This window comes from Nyctereutes procyonoides, unplaced genomic scaffold, assembly GCF_905146905.1.
Source record: "Nyctereutes procyonoides isolate TBG_1078 unplaced genomic scaffold, NYPRO_anot_genome, whole genome shotgun sequence".
Classification (NCBI taxonomy): Eukaryota; Metazoa; Chordata; class Mammalia; order Carnivora; family Canidae; genus Nyctereutes; species Nyctereutes procyonoides.
The window spans coordinates 7645851-7670494 of NW_026575032.1; the positions used below are offsets into that span (position 1 = coordinate 7645851).

The 24644-nt window shown below is 35.0% G+C and overlaps 1 protein-coding gene across 2 annotated transcripts in view; it reads right to left on the bottom strand.

Annotated features, from left to right (window-relative positions):
• Window positions 1-263: 263 nt before the first annotated feature.
• SCLT1 (sodium channel and clathrin linker 1) overlaps window positions 264-24644 on the bottom strand; it is a 188564-nt gene continuing 164183 nt past the window's right edge. For both annotated transcript variants that reach the window (XM_055317108.1, XM_055317107.1), the window contains 3 exons: window positions 8296-8374; window positions 5504-5599; window positions 264-762 (listed from right to left, as the gene is read on the bottom strand). In XM_055317108.1, coding sequence (XP_055173083.1) covers window positions 700-762; window positions 5504-5599; window positions 8296-8374 — 238 coding nt within the window. In that variant the 3' untranslated portion in view covers window positions 264-699. The remainder of the gene's footprint in view (window positions 763-5503; window positions 5600-8295; window positions 8375-24644) is intronic.

Genomic DNA, 24644 nt, shown 5'->3' on the forward strand with positions numbered 1-24644 from the left:
GAATACCTAAGTCCGTGGATTTGTGAAAATCAACTAGACTGTAATAGTTCAATTGCCCATGCATTCTCAGAATTTAAGACTCCATCTGATTAGTACTGCTTTGAGTAATAGAGCAAAACAAAAAATAAAACTTTCCAAATTCTTACATGTCAATATTTGATAAATAATGGAAATCACATAAATTAAAAATGAATCACTACGATTATACATTAAAATACATGACAGCATCATTTTAGAAAGTGCATAATTTATTACATTTATGAGTTTATAATAGAATGGATACTTGGGAACTTAAAAAAATGGGTTAGGAGTAACAATTAGATGTGAAATTCTTAAATCATGGAACGTGAAATATTAGAATTCTAGCATTGTCTTAAAATCTCTTATGATTAGTAGTTTGAAAATTATGCTCTTTTAAGGGAAGAAAGGGGGAATTGAAAAATAGACACGATGAAGGCAATGAATTCTTCTCAGCTGGCTTTATTCTCCACTGAAGCTCAATATAGTGTTATATTTTCTTTACTTACAGGAAGCTGCCACTGTTCTGTTTTCCAATAACCCTCAAAACAGAATGGAAAACGCTTATGCAAAATGACACAAGCCTTAACCATTCTTTCTGCAGGTTTTTACCATTTCAATACACTTCTAGTCCAACAGCTTTCCCAATTCTAAAGTTCTGTGAGTGAACTATGAATATTTTTAAATATTTTCCAGATTCATCATGGAGGCTGCTTTTCTTCTCTGCACTGTAATCACACTGAGCTGCAATTAAAATAGACAATCAGTAAGTAGTTACTTTTTCTATGGAAAATCTTACACTAATACAAAGTATAACTGATCACAACTTAACAATTATTGAAAATAATCTTACTGAAGGGTGTCCTTTAAGAGGTTATGTCTGTTTTACTCCTGAGACTTTAAAATACCTGTATTACACTAGAGATATGCATGTCATATACGATTTCCATAGTTCAGAGAGATATATGATATTTAGAATCCAAAACATATTTCAAAGATGGATGAAAAACATCTAGATAAAAACTAGAAAAGTGAGTAAAATACAAACTGTGAGCCAGTGCAACACAAGGTTGTTAATGATAACAGATCACAGTAAGAAAAGTCTAATAGGTTTTTTTTTTTCGCCAGCACCAGAAAGGTAAATAGTCTTTAAATATCATTGGAGTTGATATTATATACACAAAGTAAAAAAAAATCTAATAGTACAAAATAGTATACGTCATGAAGAAGTCTTCTCATCGCTGTCCTTCATTCTATAGTCCTCTTTCCAGAGACAACTATTTCCATATTCTAAGCATATTTCTAGATGAGAAATTCTACATGAGAATACATATATTTCCTCAACTCTTTTTATTTAAAAAATGATAAAATACTATACACACTTCTCATCTTTTTTTTTTTCCTTCTAAATGACCTGCTTTACAAATGACTCCAGGTGAGATCTACTTTATTCTCCTTAACAGCAGCAAACTCTTCCTGTATGGATACTCCATAATTTAATTGGCTTCTTATTGATGGGCATTTAGGTGGCTTTTAATCTTTTAAAATTATAGGCAATGCTGCAATTAGTATTTTGACAGGCTTCCTTGCACAGACTTGCCCAGGTGCAAGTATACCACCTGCAGAATAAATTCTTAGAATGACTGGGTCAAAAGTTATGCATATCACAATTTTTGAGAGATGCTGCTAAATTGGGCTCCAAAGAGATTGCACCAACACACATTTACATCAGTGATGTGTGGAAGTGCCAGCATAATGTATTGTCAAACTTCATGTTCTGACATGATTGTGAAATGGTGAAAAATGATATGTGATTATGGCTTAAGCATGTATTTCTCTTATGGGTGAGGATGAGCATATTTTTAATTGTTCAAAAGCAATTTATCCTTCTTTTCCTTTTCTGTAAATATTTCTTATTCTTTGTCTATTACACAGTTGCACTTTTTTCTGTTGACTATTAGCCACATTTTTCATATATGTTAAGGCTATTGCTTTTGTCACATGTATTGCAGATATTTTTTTCAGTTTGTCATTGACTTTATGACTTTAAAATGTAGGTATCTGAAATTCTACATGCTCACATTTATTTTTTATTTTTTAAAAATATCTTATTTATTTATTCATGACAGACAGACAGAGAGAGAGAGAGAGGGAGGGAGGCAGGGACACAGGCAGAGGGAGAAGCAGGCTCCATGCAGGGAGCCTGACGTGGGACTCCATCCCAGGTCTCCAGGATCATACCCTGGGCTGAAGGCGGTGCTAAACCGCTGAGCCACCCAGGCTGACCCATATTCACATTTATTAATTTCTTTTTGTAGTTTCTAGGTTTTGTGTTCTTGCACAGAAAGTCTTCACCACACTGATTTTAGTGTCAAAAGAATACAGTATGGCTTTCAGTAGTTTAGACTAATCACTTAGAACATATAACTATTGTCCAAAGATATATGAAGAATGTGCAGAAAAAGTTAATCAGACCAGCACATTAAGAGCATGGAGGACTCAGAACAATGCAGGGTTTGTGCATGATGCTGGGCTTGCACTAGTATGTCTGACATGCACATTAGAGGAAATAATAATCTGGTAACTCCACTTCCTTGTTTCATTAAGTATCAGGCCCTTCCAGGATAGTTTCCAGTTTTTAGAGGAAGATGGGAAAATTAGGAAGAATTCAGAGAAAGCAAAGATAAAGATTTTAAAAAACTGAATATAGAGCTAATAAAATTTGTAAATTGGACTAATTTAAGACAGAAAAAAATTAACTCCAGGGAATAATTCCTTTTTGCAGATGGGGAGAATGCTGAATGATTACTTTTCATCTTTAAATAAAAGCAAGATGGAAGAAGAAAGCTTACGGAAAAAAAGATCTAAAGTGATTATTGACACAACATTTAAAAAAAAAAGCTCACAAAGAGAATAGTGAAATATTTGTCATTAGAGAGTTTAAATAACAGGAGAAAAACATTAGTGTTGGACTGTTTAATTCTGTCAGGAGGGAGACTAAACTAGATGCCACTTGCATAATCTAATTAAGGTTCTGTAACTGTACTCTTTTTAAGACAGAACTCAAGGTAGTTGATTTAAAAATTTTTTTTTAAATTTTTATTTATTTATGATAGTCACACACACAGAGAGAGAGAGAGGCAGAGACACAGGCAGAGGGAGAAGCAGGCTCCAAACCGCTGCGCCACCCAGGGATCCTGGTAGTTGATTTTAAGTAGGATTTTTCTTTATCATAGTCCTTAAAAAAAAATAAACTTGAAGCTTTAAGGATTGTGATGTAGAAATTTAATTTCTTATATAACTATTACTAACCACTTAATGATTATACTAAATGCTTATATGTGTTAATTCCTTTGATCTTTCAGTAACTCTGTAAGGGACGTGTTATTATCCAAAACTGAAGACACTGAGGCTTAGAAAGGTTGAAATTGCCCCAAATCACAAGGCTACTTAATGGTACTAGGTTACGTGCCCGACAGCAGAACACAGACTTGAAGATACTGCCCAGTACACTGTGGCTTCTGTTAACATATAATCTAAATGAATGAATGATATCTTGAATGATTAACTACTTAATCCATTAATTAATTCATAATTTCATAAGAACTTAAATTTATTTGATAAAGCTATAAGTACTTTCAAGAGAGAGGGGAACAGAAGGGCAAATTACTGGATTGTTTTTAGTGCCATGCCTTGTTCATATCACAAGTAGATTTCAAAAAAAATCTATATCACATATATATACTGAATTCAATGAGTATTTAGAGCTGCTGTACTATGTATGAAACGCTGTAATATCTATACATATTAATTTTGATTGAAATATATTAACAACCAAATGTAATTAATAATGTAGTAACATGGTTTCTTTGCCTATCTATATCTCTCCATCTATCTATCTAAACTGTTTCCAGCCTATCTTTATAATCACTAGATGATCTCACATTGTCCCTAATAGGAGCCAGGGACTATTACTCCCACTTTAGAACAAATGGCCCATTTCCTTTATATGATAAGTACATATGAGTAATTACCTCTTAGTATTTTATTGATTCTCTGCATTCTACCCACTGAACAACTTTTATATGATATTTCTTTTTTTTTTTTAAGATTTTATTTATTTATTCATGAGAGACACAGAGAGAGAGAGGCAGAGACACAGTCAGAGGGAGAAGCAGGCTCCACGCAGGGAGCCCGATGTGGGACTCGATCCTGGGACTCCAGGATCACACTCTGTGCCAAAGGCAGGCGCTAAACCGCTGAGCCACCCAGGGATCCCCTTTATATGGTATTTTAATTTATATGGTTTTATACAAATATTCATTAAATGAACTTAACCTATGTCATTTTTTCTATTTAAAAATTACAGTAAAAATAGTGCAATTTGAAATATTACATTCAAAGCAATGTTTTCTACTTCCAAATCTGTCAATGATACATGCCTAGACAGAACAAAAAAAATTTTTTTAAAGATTTTGTTTTATTATTTATTCATGAGAGAGAGAGAGAGAGAGAGAGAGAGAGAGAGAGAGGCAGAGACACAGGCAGAGGAAGAAGCAGGCTCCATGCAGGGAGCCCGACATGGAACTCGATCCCGGGTCTCCAGGATCAGGCCCTGGGCTGAAGGTGGCGCTAAACCTCTGAGCCACCCGGGCTGCCCCAGAACAAAATTGTAAAGCAATGCTATCCAAGAGAGCTTCTTGTGATCATAGAGTTCTATTTATGCTAATATGAGGATCATAGTTACACATGGCTACTGAAGCCAGCCAGTGTGGGGTAGCTGGGTGGCTCATTCAGTTAGGCATCTGACTCTTGGTTTTCGCTCAGGTCATGATCTCAGGCTCCTGGGATAAGCCCCACACTGGGCTCTGTGTTCAGCAAAGAGTCGCCTTGAGATTTTCTCTCTCTTCCTCTGCCCCTTCCCCCACTTGCACGTGCACTCACTTTCAAATAAATAAATCTTTAAAATAAAAAAGAGGGCAGCCCGGGTGGCTCAGCAGTTTAGTGCCGCCTTTGGCCCAGGGCCTGATCCTGGAGACCTGAGATCGAGTCCCATATGTCAGGCTCCCTGCTTCTCCCTCGGCCTGTGTCTCTGCCTCTCTCTCTCTCTCTGTGTGTCTCTCATGAATAAATAAATAAATCTTTAAAAAAAATAAAAATAAAAAAGAAATCCAGCAAGTGTAATGAGGATTTCAGATTTTAATTTACTTAATTTTCATAATTTAAATTTAAACTGCTGCTTACAGCTAGTGGCTATCATATTGGACAGCACAGTTCTAGATTTAGGAGTCAATTTAGGAAACCCATGTTTATTTCTGTTTTTAAAGTTTACTTTTTCAACCTGAAATATTAAAGAGACTAATTTTAAATAGTTTAATCAAGTAAAAATAAAACTGCTAGTTCTCTGGGAACTTTTGAGGAACTTTTCTTATCTTTGATCTACTCAGACTACTTACTCTCCAGGGATAATGAGGAAGCTCCCTACCTGCTGAGAAGCTGAAGCTGCTCTCTGTTCTGCCTGACTTAGACGCCTTTGAAGTCTGTTGGCTTTTTCTTGATGCTCTAGAATTAGTTTTTCATTCTGTTTGGAGAAACATAAAACAAACAAATTAGAAATCCATATGCGACACAGAAAGGTTTTTTGGAATAATCAATGAAAAATTGGAGTATCACTTTATCCCTTATAAAATGCAAAGATAATAGATCTCCAAATTTACATTTTTTTCAAATTATGAACTTCGAAGTTCAAAACTGGTTTTACACTTTGATTAAATTGTTTTTTTCCCCCTCTACATGTTACCAAAGAAAGTGAATTAAATCCAAAATCAAAGTGAATCAGAAGACCAAGATTTTCAATATTTGATATTAACCTTGAAATGCTAGATCACTGCTTCAAAATCACCTGGAATGTGAGAACACAGACTGCTGGGCCTCACAACCAGAGCTTCAGTAGGATGGGATGAATTTTGAGAATCTGCACTCCTACTGAGTTCTTAGGTGTTGATGTTGTTTGCTAGTGATTCAGAACTACTAACTGAGAGCAAGCTTCTAGAGAAATTGTGATGCTGCCATTATTAAGGTGGAAGAACAGAAAATATTCATTATAAAAATTGTGAATTAAGAGAGAGATTTGTCTTAAATGATTTGTATGTTAAAAGTGTTACTTAAAAGGGGGAAGAACTCTGTTTCTACTTGCTCCTCAATACATTTGTATACTCTAGAGGATATTAGGATCATCAACAGTTACTAGGCATTAGTATGGATTAAATTATGTCCCTAAAAATGGATGTTGAAGTTTGAACCTCTAGTACTTATGAATGTGACTTTATTTGGAAATAGGGTCTTTGCTGATAATTAAGGTAAGATTTTTAGGGTGGATCCTAATCCATATGCCTAGTCTCTTCATAAAAAGGGGAAATTTGGACACAGAGACTGACATGTTCAAAGGGAAGATCACATAGACACAGGGAAAACGCCATCTACAAACCAAGGGACACAGAGGACACCAGAGGCTACGAGAGAGACATGGAAGAGATTCTTCCTCATAGCCCTCAGAGGGAACCAATCCTTCTGACTTCTTGATGTTGGACTTCTGGCCTCCAGAATTGAGTGACGGTAAATTTCTGTTGTTTAAACCACCAAGTTTATCACACTTTGTTAGAACAGCTTCAGGGAACTACACAGACATCACGAATATAAATTTGTCACAACATGCTGTCATACAGACAAGTTCAAGGAAACTATCAATTAAAAAATGTACTAGTCGTCTCCATACTTACTAGCCTGAAAAAAAAAAGTTTTTGTTCAACTAAAATTATTATGTGGTTTTCTGACACTTGTCTGAATTGAGAGAATAACACCAAGTCTAATCAGGAACAGTAAGAAAAACACACTTTCTATGAAGAATTAGTTCCCAGCTCCTAACATATAAGTGGTAACAGTGAACGTCATGCCTAGTAATATAAAATACTGACATAACAATAATCTGCTAAAATAAGCTTATATATTTCTTATTGTGCCCAAAAGCAAAATTAAATTTTATGAAGAGAACTATATTGGCTGTTTCAATTTACTAAGATATTTAAATATGTAGTCTTAAATTTAAAAGGCACATCATTAACATTAGAGAAAACTTGGGGGGAAAATTTCATCATCCATTATAATCATTTTCATAGGTACCATCAGACCACATACAATATGCATTTTTCTATGCTGCTACCATAATGGTTAAGGAACAGTCCAGGTTAGATAAATCGTAATATATGCGACTGTTCTTTTTCAACTGATCATTTTGGTTGCTTTTAATCTTCCATTATTCTGAATATCTGAATTTCTGTGATTTTTTTTTCATATTTTACATTATTTCCTTAAGTACAGATTCCTAGAAGTTTTAAAAACTACAATGAGGGACGCCTGGGTGACTCAGTGGTTTAGCGCCTTGCCTTTGGCCCAGGGCGTGATCCTGGAGTCCCACATTGGGCTCCCTGCATGGAGCCTGCTTCTCCCTCTGCCTGTGTCTCTGCCTCTCTCTGTCTTTTGTGAATAAATAAATAAAATCTTAAAAAAAAAACAAACAAACATGACAACAAGTATTTTACTGGCTATTGTTTTCTAAATGGCTCACATCAATTTATAATGCTTTGAAACTTGAGAGTAATGATTTCACTACAGTTTCTACAGATGGCCACAAAAACATAGCAGACCATATAGCCTATTGATGAAATTCCAACTAATAAATTCGAAGTTAGAACATGAAACGAAGAACTAGAGTTCCAGAAAGCTCTAGTCATAATCTATAAATTGTTTACTTTTTTAAAAATTCAAAGAGAAAATGATGAGCTCTTGCTGAATTTAGTTCTAAAGCATTAATCTGAAGGAATATTTTAATATATTCCAGTAGCGAAAGTAATTTCTACACATCTTATGTATTGAATTAAAACAAAATTAGAGGACCAGGCTAAAAAATATAGACTTAGACATGCTTAGAAATGAAGGGGATCTTAACACATTTTCTGCAACACGGCACAAGTTATACTGGTGAAACTGAAATAAGAGCTCTGCCTTTTGTCATTTACATACGATGAATCACTGACTTTCAAAGCTTTTATTCACATTATAAAATGTGGACTTTTAGGTTATGGATGATTTCTCTACAAGGAGTACTCACCTCTGTATGGTCATTTTCAAGTAGAGAATTAACTTGGAGTTGGCTCAGGTAAAATTCTATAACATGTGTATCAAGCTGCAGCAGACTTCCCGGGAGAGTCATTATCTTACCTCAACTACCTTTTCATTTGCCATTTCCAGCTGAGAAAGCAGCTCTTGGGTATGAAGTTTCTGTCGACTCAGCTCACTCCTATTAATCAAGAGACAGTGCCCCCCCACCCCCAAGCCATTAATATCATTGTTCAAAAATCTAACAAAATAGAATCTATTTGAGATATATGTTCATGTTTTGAACAAAAATACCTTCTTATGTGCAAAATAAAGTCTCTTTTTAATAGGCCATATTTTAAAGGGCTTATTTCTTTCTTTAAAAAATGCACATGTATTCTGGAGATTGGCTGTACAACAATGTGAATACACTGGACACTGCTGAACTGTATCCTTAAAAATGATTAAGACGGTTAAGTTTCATGTGTATTTTATCACAACTATAAAAATGTTAAAATGTTAAATTTTATGTTTATTTTACCACACGAAAAAAGCAAAATAAACCCACACACATATATTCAAAAAGCACTCAAATATTTGTTTTCAATATTATTTTCTTGAGGAATTATTTGCCATTAAAATGAACATAGATTCATATTAAATCGATAAAGTATTTGTTATTATAAAATTACGTAAGCTATTGAGATTCTTAGCTGTAGTATGCATTTTTAAGATTCATATACAGTGCTTCTTAGAGGAGCTCAATTCTTGGAAATTTAAGGTAATATTAAATTTCCACTCCAACATTTCAGTGTAGTATATTCAGAATTGGTATTTGTGTTTTGGTTGTATATGCATTATATCTTATATATTCATATCCTTTTTGCTTTAATAGCTCAATTTATCGATTTTTTTTTTTTAGCTCGATTTATCTTAAGCATAGAGCTGGCTGTATTCTTTTTTTTTTTTTTTTTAATTCCCCCCAATATATAAGCATTATCTTGCTTTTGGCCAAACATAATTTCAAGTGTCCCAGGTTAGATGCAGATAGTCTTAAAACTAATTTTTAAAAAGATCAGATTTCTGAATATTAAAATACTCAGTTAATTCAGGGTTGTTTTTTTATCTTCTGACCTTCTGCTTCTTAAATAAATCAACAGATTAACACTTCTAAAATAACTTCAGCTTTGAATCTTTTCCAAATGAGCTGCACAGCCTAAAAACATGGTAAGCCTCTTAAGTGTCCTATAGGTGTATGAATAGCAATTCATTACAAATACACAGGAGACAACAAAAAATAATGTCATCCACAAATCAATTCCACAAATATTTACTGAACACTGTGTGCCAAGTACAAGGTATATGGTGGTTAAAAGATAATTGTTGCCATAACAGAACAAAGAGGGAAATGGCTTCACCCATAAATGACATGGACTATGAGGAGACTTAGTATCTATCATTGATTCCATGACAGACAAACCCAAATGTTTTTTTTTTATCTTTGCTTTCCTTTGCTGGTAATAATAATGTAGAATAAATTGCTGTACTTACTTTCAATTTATGTAACTTAAAATTACTGCTGCTCCTCAACATAACAAAATGTAGAAAGGCAAAAGAACTGAAGTGACCAGTCTTTTAGGCCAAATGTAATTACAGGGAAATTTATGCATATTAGTGCTGATGCAAAATAACCTTTGAGTACTACTGAGATTAAGATAATATAATGAACCCATTTATAAAGTTAGCCAACATTCAGTTTATATAAAACTTCTTCAGAAAACACCTACTGCATAGTTTGATACCTAAACAATCCATGATATTTTATATGATATAATAATTTCTGACAAGTGCTATTAGATAGTAATAATATCCCACAAAATTTAAGATCACAAAGATTCAAATTGTAAACTTTGTTATTTTTAATCTGTGTAAATATGCTCTTGTGTATCAAGCTCTGTAACCCCCACTGTATCGTATGCAAGTTAGTCATCTTTGTGTCCTTATGATCTGGTACTGACAGAGCTTGGCAAGTAACAGTGATGATGATGATGATGGTGATAACACTTTCATAGTGCTTACTGTGTGCCAGGCACTTCTAGGTGTTTTATTTAGATTAAATTATTCATGTTTTTATGATAACCCTATGAGATCCTCAGTTTTACATATGAGAAAATTTAAAAACAGAGAAGTTTAAAAATAAAGTTAGGTCATGTAGCTAGTCCAGTTGTAGAGTCAGGATTCAAAAACTGGGCCCTTTTGTTCCAAGCTCTGTGCTCTTAACCACTCCCCTACATTGCAACATGGCAGGCAATTGCTAAATGTTAGTTGAATGAATAAGTGAAGAGTATATGTGTGTAAGTTTGTGTATTAAGCATTCTAGGAATATAAAGATTTACACATTCACTTAAAGACTAACAAGTTATATCTTTATTTCTGACTTCTTCCTTAAAGGTTCAGCCTTTTATTCCAATCTAACATGCCTAATAACAAAATTTTGCATTTCCTTGAAAACCTACTTCTTCTCTTGCTACCCAATTTTATATCAATGACATCTCTGCCCTCATTGCCTAGGTTAAACACCTGAACTGTATTTCTCACATTCTCTTAAATGCTACTTGTAAGTTTGCTCCTAAACAGACTCTTTGCAATGTCTCTTGCATCTCTTCTTCATTTCTATATAGTGTTAACATCACGACTCAAGTTCTTTTTTTTTTTTTCTTAAAGATTTTACTTACTTATTTCTTTATTCATGAGAGACAGAGAGAGAGGCAGAGACACAGGCAGAGGGAGAAGCAGGCTCCCTCTGGGGAGCCAGATGCGGAATCTGATCCCGGAACCCTGGATCATGTCCTGAGCCAAAGACACATGCTCAACTGCTGATCCACCCAGGCGTCCCTTAAATATTTTATTTATTCATTTATTTGAGAGAGAGAAAGTGGGCATGTGACAGTGAGGGGAGAGGGAGAGGGAGAGGGAGAGAGAATCTGAAGTGGGGCTCCATCTCATGGCTGCTAGATCATGACCTGAAACCAAGAGTTGGACACTTAACCGACTGACCCACCCAAGTGCCCTCATCACAACTCAAGTTTTTAGATTTATTTCAAATGCTAACTGCTCAGACTTCTCAATATCAAATGAAAAAAATTATGTAACGTGCATCACAATGCATATAGAAGCACTAAATTAATACAGCATACTATCTCCTACATTATTAATGTATTTCTAAGTCACTGTAATAATTTGCTTCCTTAAGCAGTAACTTCCAGTGGTTTTCTTCTATTGGACAAAATAATCCAAATTCCCGAGACTGTTATTCAAAATCCTCCAAAATTTTGTATAATATCTCCTTCCAACCTTATCTCCAATAGAAGCTTTCCACTTCAGTTAGGTTCTCATTGTCTCACATATAAACTATATATATAATATGTTTAGGCTCATGTTTATGTCATTTTCTGTATCTTCTTTTTTTAGATTGTTCTTTAAAATCCTGCCCCACTTTTTAAGATTCTACCTTTGCCCCCTTCTCTCTCTCTCTTTTTTAAAGATTTTATTTATTTCAGAGAGAGAGTATGTACACACACACAAGCAGGGGAAGGGGCAGAGGGAGAGGGAGAGAGAACCTTAAACAGACTCCATGCCCAGTGTGGAGCCTGATACGTGCTCGACTTCACAACCGTGAGATCATGACCTGAGCTGAAATCAAGTCGAATGCTCAACTGATGGAGCTACTCAGGCACTCTCTCTTCATTCTATACCTCCTTCCCTCCCAGTTCATTTTAATCCAGACAGTTGTCTTCTTAAATCAAACCTCTTATAGTTATTTTATGTTCCAAGGCATTTAAGCAATTCTGTTATAATGCTAATTACTCATTTATATGTGTGTGTAAGCATACATAGCATATATGCACACACACACATACACTCTTCCCCAAGTATAATGGAACTTAAAAATGGGATTGTTTTTAATTTTCATAGTATTTACCACAGTGCTTTACATATAGGGTGTCAATAAACATTTGTTGATTTATGGCTACAGTTCTACAGAAAACCTGGCAGTTAGAAAATTTTATTTCTTATTTGTCCAATGAACATTTATTGAGGGATCTACCACAAAACATTTTAGATAAAGGTTATTTTTGTTTATTTAGATTTATTTATGTTCTAGTTTTTTCTACAAAGGATCTGAAGTGGCTAAGAAAAGGTTATTTTTCAGTTAAGCATTTCCTTCACTCTCACTTCTGAATGAAATTTTAGGAGGTATTAAAGGATGGAGAGAAAAGTGATTTTGCCAACTCTATCCCCTGAGACCTTCCTAGAGCTTGCCTGTCAGTGCTCTGCAACTCCTTATTTCTTTGTCAGGATGTTTCACTGCAGGAATAAAGGAAAGATGCAGGAGGATGCTCCAACTCTCTAGTACCTGTGAGAAATTTTCTCTTCATTACAGAACATAATGGTGAGTTCCATATATGAATCCCTAATCATTAGTGATTTAGGATAAACGTAAGACTTTTCAGAGAGTTTCACAGTGGTATTACACTTGAAACAACTGCCAAGTAAAGCTATATAATCTCTTCACTGGAGATCTTTAAAAACAGAAACATTCTTACCTACCAGGGATGATTTAAGTGTAGCTTGCCAGAAGGTATAGAGATAGATGACATTTTGTTTCTGTATGACTTTATGGCACTTAAAGAATATTTTATTCTAATTAAAGAATTTAAATGAAGCTGTACTCAATTTCCCTATATAATTTCAAGCATATTATACAATATGTTATATGGTTTAAGGTAAAATTATTATCTTCTACCTATTTTATTTTTAATTTTTATTTATTTATGATAGTCACACACAGAGAGAAAGAGACAGAGACATAGGCAGAGGGAGAAGCAGGCTCCATGCACTGGGAGCCCGACGTGGGATTCGACCCCAGGTCTCCAGGATCGCGCCCTGAGCCAAAGGCAGGTGCTAAACCGCTGCGCCACCCAGGGATCCCTCTTCTACGTATTTTAATACAAGTGTATAAGAATGTGGAATTCCTTATATTGCTGGGAATTGCTTAGCCCATCAGTGTCCTAAACGTTTTTAGTTCAGTTATATAGCTTATGTGTATGTGACATAAAATCCTAACCATGCCTACAAAATGTAATTTAAAAATAGTTGTAAAATATAATTGATTTACTGCCCTTTAGTATAAGCAAAATTTTACAGCATTATTTAGCCAAAAATAATATATATGCTGTCTCTGTTAAGAAAACATTAAATGCTTTAGCAAACAAAATATTACAACCAACACTGATAGGTCATTTAATTCATCAATCTGAGATGAAAGTAGGTCTAGAGTAAGCACCTAAGGCAAGGAAGGATCATCTGTGATCCACAGAGAGGCTTAAGGTACACTCCTAAACACTCTGAAATTATCTGCAAGATGTTGTGTATTTGTCTGTTCTGGGAAGATGTCTATAGTTTTCCTGAAATTTTTAAGAGGTCTGAGGCCTAAGGGAGGATAAGGATTTTGTCTGGACTTTTCATCTGGAATATACAAAGTTTTTTTTTTTTAATACCTTTATTATTTTTATTTATTTATTTATTTATTTTTTTAAAGATTTATTTATTCATTCATTCAGAGAGAGCGAGGAGAGAGGCAGAGACACAGGCAGAGGGAGAAGCAGGCTCCATGCAGGAAGCCCGACATGGGACTCGATCCCGGGTCTCCAGGATCACATCCCGGGCTGTAGGCGGCGCTAAACCGCTGCGCCACCGGGGCTGCCCAATACCTTTATGTTTTAAAGTATGAGTGTTTCAGTGTTGAATGTCTTTCTTACACAAACCACATCCATAATGTATCATCTATAATTATTTCTACTTTTGGCTCCATTAATGTGGTTCAAGCGTTTAGAGGCACTTGATAAGAAATCCAAACACAGAGTTTTCTAGATTTTTACAGTATTCCCTCTATTCCTTCAGAGTAGTTTGTCCAAACATACCATAACAGCAAATTCTCTGAAGTATCCAATTCAGTTTTAAAAGAAGTAACTTTCTCTTTCTGTACTTATATATCACTGGTATATTTATTTATGTATTTCCAAAACAAATAAAATAGGCATAACCTAGTTTGGGAGCAAACATAATGACACTTGTAAAGCAAGTGACAGACGACAGACAACATTAGAATGGCGTTGAATAAGGTAAGGGCATGTAGAATGCTTTGGACATTGGTCAGCATTCTTTGCACAGAAATTTAGTTCACTGATTAATGTTGTTATATGATTAGGTGGACCTCAGCCAAGAGAGTTTTCTACTGTACCTTAACTTTACTATTGTACTTTATTTTTATTACTTCAAGCTTGAAAAGTAGTCATTATCCTCATCTTCTAAGTAAGGGAATTAAAGACTCAGAGAAGTTATTTAATGTTCCTAAGGTCATACAGTGATTAAATGAAAAAATGGGGTTCATACCCAGTCTTTAATCAAAATGCTCTCTCAATTAAATCACACTGCCTCATAATTACAAGAGATATTAGTAAAGCATATCTGTGGCATCATTTAATATCAAGACCTAAAAGGCAAAATGAAGATTCTCTAAAAAAAGAAATTTAATCCTAAGTACGTGACAAAATGGTCAGTAATTGCAAAGATTGTGATCTTAACTTTTTGTATGGCTTCAAAAGACCTGACTACTATAAAAAGGAAATTCATCCTAAGGTTTCAAATCTCATTCAGTTAACTAAAAATACCACAGGTTGAAGCAGACAGGCCACCTTTAGATATATTAGAGCACTCTTGGTCATAGTCCCAGATTTTTTTCCTTCCCTATCGACACATTTCCCCTAAGTGATCTCATCTATTCCATGACTGTAAAGGAACACTAATGAGCACCTCAAATGTAACGTGTCCAAAATGTAAACTGCCTCTTATCTAGACCACCCCAAGTTTCCGCCTTCCCAGGACAAGGCCTCACCATCTACCCAGATGTTCAAGTCTAAGCTCAGGCATCATCTTTGACTCCTCCCTTGTCCTCATTTTTTTCTTACCTCTATACTGAACATCATTTTTTTCTTACCTCTCTAATATACTTCATAAATGCCCACTTCTCTCCATTTCTATGGACATCATTCTGTTCTAAGCTGCTGTCATCTATTGATTGGAATACTGCAAAAATCTAAGATCTGGTCTCCCTGACTCCAGTTTTGCCGTTTCTCTAAGTCCATTTTCCACACAAGAGGTAAAGCGATCTTTTAAAGACCTAAGGGTGTTTAAAATTCTTCAATGATTTCCCACTATTTTACTTTAGTCTTTAGCCTAAAATAGTCTTTTTTTTTTTTATGATAGTCACAGAGAGAGAGAGAGAGAGAGGCAGAGACACAGGCAGAGGGAGAAGCAGGCTCCATGCACCGGGAGCCTGACGTGGGATTCGATCCCGGGTCTCCAGGATCGCGCCCTGGGCCAAAGGCAGGTGCCAAACCACTGCGCCACCCAGGGATCCCTAACCTAAAATAGTCTTAAATATTTTCCTTAAAGTAAAAATATTTTACCTAAAATATCCTATAAGATTCTCATGATCTGATCCATGTCTAGTTCCTCAATCTTATACCTTCATTCTCTTCACTCACTATACTATAATTACATGGGTTTATTCCTTCTTAATACCAGAGCTTTGTATTTGCTATTCACCTATCTGCCTGGAATATTTTCCTGGCTTTTTTGTACAGTGGATTTATTTCTATCATTCAGGCCTCAGTTCAAATGCCAGCTTTTCTCACCACTTTTTAAAAAATTGTGTAGTTCTTTCAGCTCCCACTCCATCCCAGTTACTGTCTATTGTATCAATTCATTCGTTTTCTTCATACCATTTAAAACATCTAAGATTATTTTGTTTATTTGTTGGTTTGCTTTTTTTTTGCTAGTTGTCTCTCTGCATCAGATTGAAAGCTCTGAAGGAGGAGCAGCTATATTCACAAGGCTTAAAAAGGTGCCTGGAGCACACAGGGTGGTTTTTAGCCTAGGCAATTTTAGGAAACTCCACAGAATCAGTTAATTAGTACATTTAGTATATTTAATAATAACATTTCTAATATGCTATATTTTGCCTTTTCCAAGTTTTCACTACATTTTTGCTCTCACAAGAAAATAAATTAGATAATTCAGTGATTATGTTTTCACAGTAGATACCACACATTGTCAAAGTGGTATCAAAATTTGGGAGATTCCTACTAGGAAAATGAATGTGAGATAGAGCTTTATGTATAAAAGTCATTCATGGGTAGCTTATTTTAAGAAGTTATTTGAAGAATAAACTCAAAGTTACAAAGTAATATGTGAGTTTTCTTCACAACACCTAATTTTAAGTGCTGATCTTAGGAAAAGAATGAGGGAATATAATGTTCCTCATTCAACAAATACTGAAATGAATGCCTGTCATTCCACATATTATGCTAGGTGCTAGGGAGACAAGGAGGACTAAGACCCAGTTATTGCCATAGTGAAGTTATAAAGTACTAGATACCGAGAAGCTGAAATCAAGAGTCAGATGCTTAACTGACTAAGTCACCCAGGCGCCCCAGCACTGAGTTTTTTTTTTAAATTTTTATTTATTTGTGATAGTCACAGAGAGAGAGGGAGAGAGAGAGAGAGAGAGAGAGAGAGGGAGAGACATAGGCATATGGAGAAGCAGGTTCCATGCACCGGGAGCCCGACGTGGGATTTGATCCCGGGTCTCCAGGATCGCGCCCTGGGCCAAAGGCAGGCGCTAAACCGCTGCGCCACCCAGGGATCCCAGCACTGAGTTTTTTTAAGAAGACAAGTGACATGGTTAGATCTGAGTATCAGAAAATCTTGCTGATTACAGCAAGAAAAAAGTAGTAAGGAAATATGACTGTGGTAAACTAGAGGGTTATAGCAGTAATCCAGATGATCAATTTTGATAGCCTGAACTACTGGAGGGAAATGGCTAGATTCAAGAAATATTTAGGAGATAGAATTAGTAATAATTGATTTAGGGATATGAGGAGAAGTTCAGGATAACATCAAGCAAATCAAGGTTTGCTTGAGCAACTGGATAGATATTACCACTCATGGAATGGGAAATACAGGATGGAATAAAAACTTGGGTTATGTGTGAAATAATGGGTTTAGTTTTGAATATACTGATTTTGAGGTACCTATGGACATGCTCAGGAGAGAGTTGGAAATATAGATTATTTCAAAAAATGTCAGCACTAGATGCTGTTTTATAGTAATACTTAACTCTTTTCTGTTTGTCTCTGTCATAGAAATGGATATCATACCTAAACCGTACTGAAAGGAAGAGTTTCCACTCGAAATGTGCTTCAGTTCCTAGCTCACTGGCATATGTAACTGAAAAGTATGGTTATGAAGAGCAAAGTTTTCCCTACAATGCATGAGTTTCTTTGAAAATACCACAAATACTTTAAATAAAAAAAGAGAAGTTATGATTCCTTAAGGAATGGGAGCCTGAAAATTGGGCCAATATCTTAGGCATTAACATCAATTACTATAATTGCTCAGATCATTCTGTTATTATTGAGGCAAGGTTTAAGATAAGAATAAGCCATGTATATTTTGGTTGATACGACATAGGGGAAATCCTCAATGCTTGAAATCCTTTAGTGATGACTAAAGATTAAATCACATAAGACTCTATTTTGTATTATATGAGAGAATTAAAAACAAAGGTATACTATTCGTTTCAGGAAAATGATGGATCTGCCAGCTGCAGCAAGTGCTTTCTTTGAAACTCTCTTATGACAAATTAACATAGCATGTGCCAGATGTTTTTTTCTGTTGAATTATACTGTAATATGCTTCAGTTACTTTTAGTAATTATGCATTTTGTAATCTGCCAGTACCTGCAGCTGCCTCTCATTCCATTAAAAAAAAAAAAAAACAGCTATGGCAGCCAAACATTACAGATATATAGCCAAGAATAATGTTTTAGAGACTGAAGAAAATTCCTTAGGCTCAAATGCTGTGTATTCATATAAATATATCAATAAAATTGTACTGGATGTACAATATGTAATATTTTCATCAGAAAAATATACCTATTTTTCATCAGAAAAATATTACATATTGTACATCCATTCATTCACGATTTTATTAGTCAACTATATGCCAGGTAAGACATTAGCTCATTGTCTTATAGAAGAAATAGACATAAATAGAAGTTATGCTACAATTCAGTAAATGTTATTTTTTTTTAAAGCTTTATTTATTTATTTATTTTTTTAAATTTTTATTTATGATAGTCACAGAGAGAGAGAGAGAGGGGCAGAGACACAGGCAGAGGGAGAAGCAGGCTCCATGCACCGGGAGCCCGACGTGGGATTCGATCCTGGGTCTCCAGGATCGCGCCCTGGGCCAAAGGCAGGCGCTAAACCGCTGTGCCACCCAGGGATCCCAAGTAAATGTTATAAAGAAGAATTTTTTTTTAAGAAGAATGTTATGTGAGTGTAGAAAGAGGAAAGACTTGATTTGTAAGAGAATTAAAAATATCTTACAGAAAAAATTATATTGAGTTGAGTCTGGAAAGAAGAACATTTTTTTCAGGTGGGAAGCTGGGAAAGGACGTCCCAACAAAGAAATAACATGTACAGACTACCACTAGAATCATCCCTGATTCTTACCTTTTCCTTCATATTTCACATTCAATCCATCAGCACCGTCTATTAAATCTAAAAAACTACTCCCAACAAATTCACCTTTTTCTTTCTTCTTAGTCTCTTAATAAGAATCCTGCAGTAGCCTTTTAAATTTTTTCCCAGCTATATTACTCACTCTCATTTTCCACATAATAGCCACAGTGATCTTTAAGAAAAAAAAATCAGATCAGGTAACTTTTTTTTAAATTTTTTAAATTTTTATTTACTTATGATAGTCACAGAGAGAGAGAGAGAGAGAGGGAGAGAGAGAGGCAGAGACACAGGCAGAGGGAGAAGCAGGCTCCATGCACCGGGAGCCCGATGTGGGATTCGATTCTGGGTCTCCAGGATCGCGCCCTAGGCCAAATATAGGCGCCAAACCGCTGCACCACCCAGGGATCCCAGGTAACTTTTTTCAAAACTGACCACTGCCCTTCATTCACACTTAAAACCCTTCAACGTGGCTAGAAGATCAGGTTCTTGTCTGCAGCAGAGACAGGTCTTACCAAACATTGTTTGTTCCATATATATTTCCTAGATTCTTATGTAGTTTGATTGATTCCATATGACTAGTATGACCAGTGAAGGTGAAAAGAAATGATGTGTTCACTTCAGAGCTGAGTTGGTTAAGAGCCAGCGTTCTTCTGTCCCTCTCTTTCCCTGTCTCAGTGATTTTGGGAAACCACGTTTAAGATGGTGGAATTTTTATTACCAGAGCCTCCCTGCAAAACCACCTGACAGGAATAACGTGAGTAAGAAATAAATCTTTGCTATGTTAAAGTTTGTGAGATTGCAGACTTTGTTTGCTGTGGTGGCTGGTAATACTTAATATAATACATTTCCTAAATCTGCCACTATTGACTTTATTTTGCATACCATTTCTTTTACTTCAAACATACCAAATGTATTCCTGCCTTGGGGTCTTTGCACTAACTGTTCTCTCTGCTTGGAATGCTCTTTCTCCTGATGTTTAAATGACAGCATCTTTTTTGTCTTTAGGTCTTAAGATCTATTTTCTCACAGGATCTTGTCTACTGTTCTCCCCCATTCATCATCACAGGGACTTATTTAATTTTCTATATAGTACTTATTATCTGATTTAAACACACACACGCACTCTCTCTCTCTCTCTCTCAATAATTCTACTTTCCCAACAATAATCTACTATCTTCAAACAAAAACAAAACAAAACAAAAAACAAGACAGGGACCTTGGGCTTTGCTATCGTCAGTACTTAAAGAATGATGCCATTCAATAAATATGTGATGAGTGAGTGGAGTGCAGACTAGGAGCTGTAAAAGGGCTGGCTGAGCACGTTTAGTTTATTGAAGTGGGAGTTCAGTGTGGCTGGAACACAAGAACATGAAGGACAGAGGTAGACAGGCAGATCGCTGATAAGGTGGAGAGAAGACTATAAAAAAAACCCTATAGGCAACAATAAAACAGAAGTCTTTAGGTAGGCGGGGCCAGAATCATAATTGTTTTTCAGGAAGATAATTCTGACAACAGTATGAAAAGTGGACTAGAGCAGAACTGATGGCAGAGAAACCAGAGTGAAGGAGGCTGCTTTAACAGATGCGAAGAACCTGACAGGTGGCAAGGACACATATGTTACCACATGTTTACATAGATGCAAGTATTTTTTAAGGACTGATTCCTGTACCTGGAATTTCAAAGGATATGCCCAGTTTAAATCTGTCAGATACTGGCACATTACCTTATAAAAAGGATTTGCCAGTTTACGCTCCCACCAATATTATATACCGACTCTCGTTTCTTCAGGTATTTGCAGACACTACATGATAACCATTTTTTTACATTTTTTATCAATTTCTGGATAAAATTACTGTTTAAATTTGCATTTCTTCAGTGAATAGTGTGTGTGAACCTGATCTACTAAGTTTAAGGAGCTCTGTATTTCTGCTTTGGTGCGCTGCCCTGTGTTATGCCTTGTGTTATCTTTCTATTAGGTTGTTCATCTTTTTCTTAATTATGGAATTCTTCATGAATTCTGCATATTGGGCAGCCCTGGTGGCGCAGCAGTTTAGCGCCGCCTGCAGCCCGGGGTGTGATCCTGGAGACCCAGGATCGAGTCCCACGTCGGGCTCCCTGCTTCTCCCTCTGTCTGTGTCTCTGCCTCTCATTCTCTGTGTACCTATGAATAAATTTAAGAAAAATCCCTGTATTTAAAAAAAAAAGAATTCTGCATATTAATCCTTTGCTTTTTGTCAATTGTCTTTTATCTTTGTTTAGTACCTTTCTTCATATAGAATTTTAATTTTTATGGTTAAATCAATTAATATTTTTCTTTTTTGCATTCTGGATTTTGTGTTTTGACTAGAGATTTTTCCATTCCAAGATAATAAAAATAATCTTATTTCTTCTAATACCTTCTTCATTTAGCTTGTTAATCTACCTGGAATTTACCTTATTTACAGAACACAGAATATTCTAAGTGATCTAAAATTTTTCCAACATCATTTTTTCACCAATTTGAAATGGCATATTGTCATGAACAAAATTTCTAATTTTACATGGTTTATGTTTTACTATATTCTGTCCAAATTATCTATTTCCATGTCAACACTACCCTACAGCTTTCCATATTTTGATATCTGGCAGGGTAACGCTCATCTCACTATTTTCCTTTAGAAGTCTTTGATTTAGGGGATCCCTGGGTGGCTCAGTGGTTTAGCGCTACCTTCGGCCCAGGGTGTGATCCTGGAGTCCCGGGATCAGGTTCCACATCAGGCTCCCTGCATGTAGCCTGCTTCTCCCTCTGCCTGTGTCTCTGACCCTCTCTCTCTCTCTCTCTCTGTGTCTCTCATGAATAAATAAAATCTTTAGAAAAAAGTTTTTGATTTAATCGATAAAACTAACAAGGCCTCATTCAATTAAAATTACTATAGATACTGGGATCCCTGGGTGGCGCAGCGATTTAGCGCCTGCCTTTGGCCCAGGGCGCGATCCTGGAGACCCGGGATCGAATCCCACGTCGGGCTCCTGGTGCATGGAGCCTGCTTCTCCCTCTGCCTATGTCTCTGCCTCTCTCTCTCTCTCTCTCTGTGTGACTATCATAAATAAATAAAAATTAAAAAAAATTACTATAGATACAGCATAGTTATAAATGTTATATATTAATAACAACTATTAAAATTATTTCCTCTTGGAAGCTCAAAATTCTATATTACATATATTTCAAGATAAAAGAGAAACTAAGAGAGAATTATAGATGAATTAAAATCTTACAAATTAATGCAAACTTCAAACTGAAAGAAGAGAGGAGCTTATATTTTTAAAAAGCTTTTATACTAGCTTTTTGAGACTAAGATGAAAAACTTCCTTCTATGGGAAAATTATTTAATTATTTTATGTTACATTTAATTATGGTTATACTTACTCATGGTAAGATCTTAAGAAATTATAGGTACCTGGTAATTATATTTAATTGTCAGTCATCAGAAGGAACAAAGGTTTCCAAGGGGAGCACAATCAGTCCAGAGGACTCTAGCATCCTAAAGGTTTTGTGGCTATGTTGCTATTTGGTTTTGCCTCTAATATTTTTCTAACTGTAATAAGTAGATGGACACATAATAAGCAAGAAAACAGCCAACTCATAAGAATTTAATTGTTATAAAGTAGCGAGGATAGAGGCAAACAGCCAAGTATTTTCAAGATTTGTTGAGTATAGACTAGCACTAAGTTTTTAAAAGGCACATTTTTAGGGAGAAAGCTTTGATGCTCCATATGGCACAATAAGGCACACTGGGAAGCAGGATGCTGGGACCTACTCTGAAAGAGTTCATTTTTGATAGCTAGTAATAAACACTTTTTGTGTGAATGGTGGAATGTATAAATTCATGGCATATACAGAGAAACTTTTTTTTTTTTATACAGAGAAACTCTTATAGGGAGAGTGAGATGCATCAAATGAGCCATTTGCTTTAAGTACTGCTCTGTAGTTTATTTTGTAATTTACTATTAATGAAAGACCTAATAGGCTGAAGACCTGGATTGTACCATTGAATCATTCTGAAAACAATACCATTTCTAAGGGTAGCAAATGAATCCTTCCCCAAAGATACAGAAATATCATCTAGGAGTTAGCCTTGTGCACTATCAGTACAACATAGCATACCTCAAATTGCTGATGCCCGATATGGATGCTACTGTAAATATGTCCAGTATAGATCATCACATTTGTAACATATGTTTTTACTAGAATAAGCATAAATTTTAATTTTCTACTTCAAAAATTATAAGCTTATTGTAGTATCCATATAATTCTCTATTTTGACCAAGAGGTGAGATATGTCAGTGAAAATATTTTAGTAGCTACATTTCTATTGCAGAAAGATTTTTTTACTTGATTTCATATATATATTCCTCAGTGTTATTTATATCTCCAAAGAGAAGAGATACAACTTATATATATAAATCTTGCCTAAAATCTAGTGCTTTCTAAAACTAGTAATGTTTTCATAAATTAAAAATGGAATAAGCACGTGAGCTTCTCATGTAAGTCTAATGAAGTATATCATGGTTTACTCTGAATACAACAATCTCTCAGCACTTGTAAAGGCAATTCCCTAAGCCCAGGGTTCACTGTTTGCTTCCTAAACATTTTACATGTAGGCATAAAGTTAATACCTTATAATTGCTATCATATAAATAAAGCCTTATAGTAATATATGGGGTTTATAGAGAAGTGTAAAGGATTGGGTCTGGGTGGGATTCGAATTCAGGTTTAATGGACTCTTGAGTTAGTGCTCTCATCTCTAATGCTGTGCTGCCTCCTTATGTGCTAAAAACATACTGTTTCTCAAGATTATTAAATACATAATCCTTTTGTGAAAGGAAATAATCTTAATGCAAAATCTTGTGAAAATATTCCTATGTTGAAAGTTAACATTTTAGTTTTGACATGTCTGGACATACTAGTACAATTTTAGTGACACAGAGACATGGAGAAAGTTTTTCTTAGTATATTCCAATGTAATTCTATTTCCAACTGTGTGGTTTAAACAATCAACATAGGAATATCAAGCAAAGTATATATATTTCAAGGTATATATATTGTATTTCATATAACCTATGAAAGCTCTAGATTTTCCCCTGCAAAACTTAAATATATGCAATGAAACCTTGTTAGAATATAATGCTTCCTCACATTTTTATAATTTTATAAAAATTATCATGTAACAAGAAATATTTAACTTAAGTATAATTATTCCCTTTAAAAAAGATGTCTAAAGATGTATGGCTAATCTAAAAATTCAAAGCATGTAAAAAATGTAACCTATTTATTTTTGATAACTGATTTACATTTAAGTAATCTTTCTCAATCTATTCAATCTACCTCAAATACTACAGAACATGGAGCTTTTAAAATTTATTCAAAACAGTGCTCTGTCTCAAAAGAAAGAGGGGTGATGGGTGGAAAAATCTATTTTTTTGTTTTTTGCCCCGTCTTTAATAAGAGCATTCTGAGAGAGATTCTTTCTGTAAGTACTGTGAGATTATTAAAAATTGTTACACTGAACCAGAATGGCAGAAGGAAAAGTAGTGATAATAATTAATATCCACTTGAATTTGAAAGGGTAAGATCATGATAAGAATTGAAAAGAATGCTGAAAACATCTTAAGGACATCCAAGGACTAGCAATTCAGGGACAGTAAAGCAATTAAAAAACAAAATTGAGTATATTTCTAATTTTAATAGTAATATATATTTGCTTGATACTTTACAATTTGAGACATTTTGATATTTATACTTTTTCATAAATAACCCTAGAAAGCTAATGTAGCTTTTAT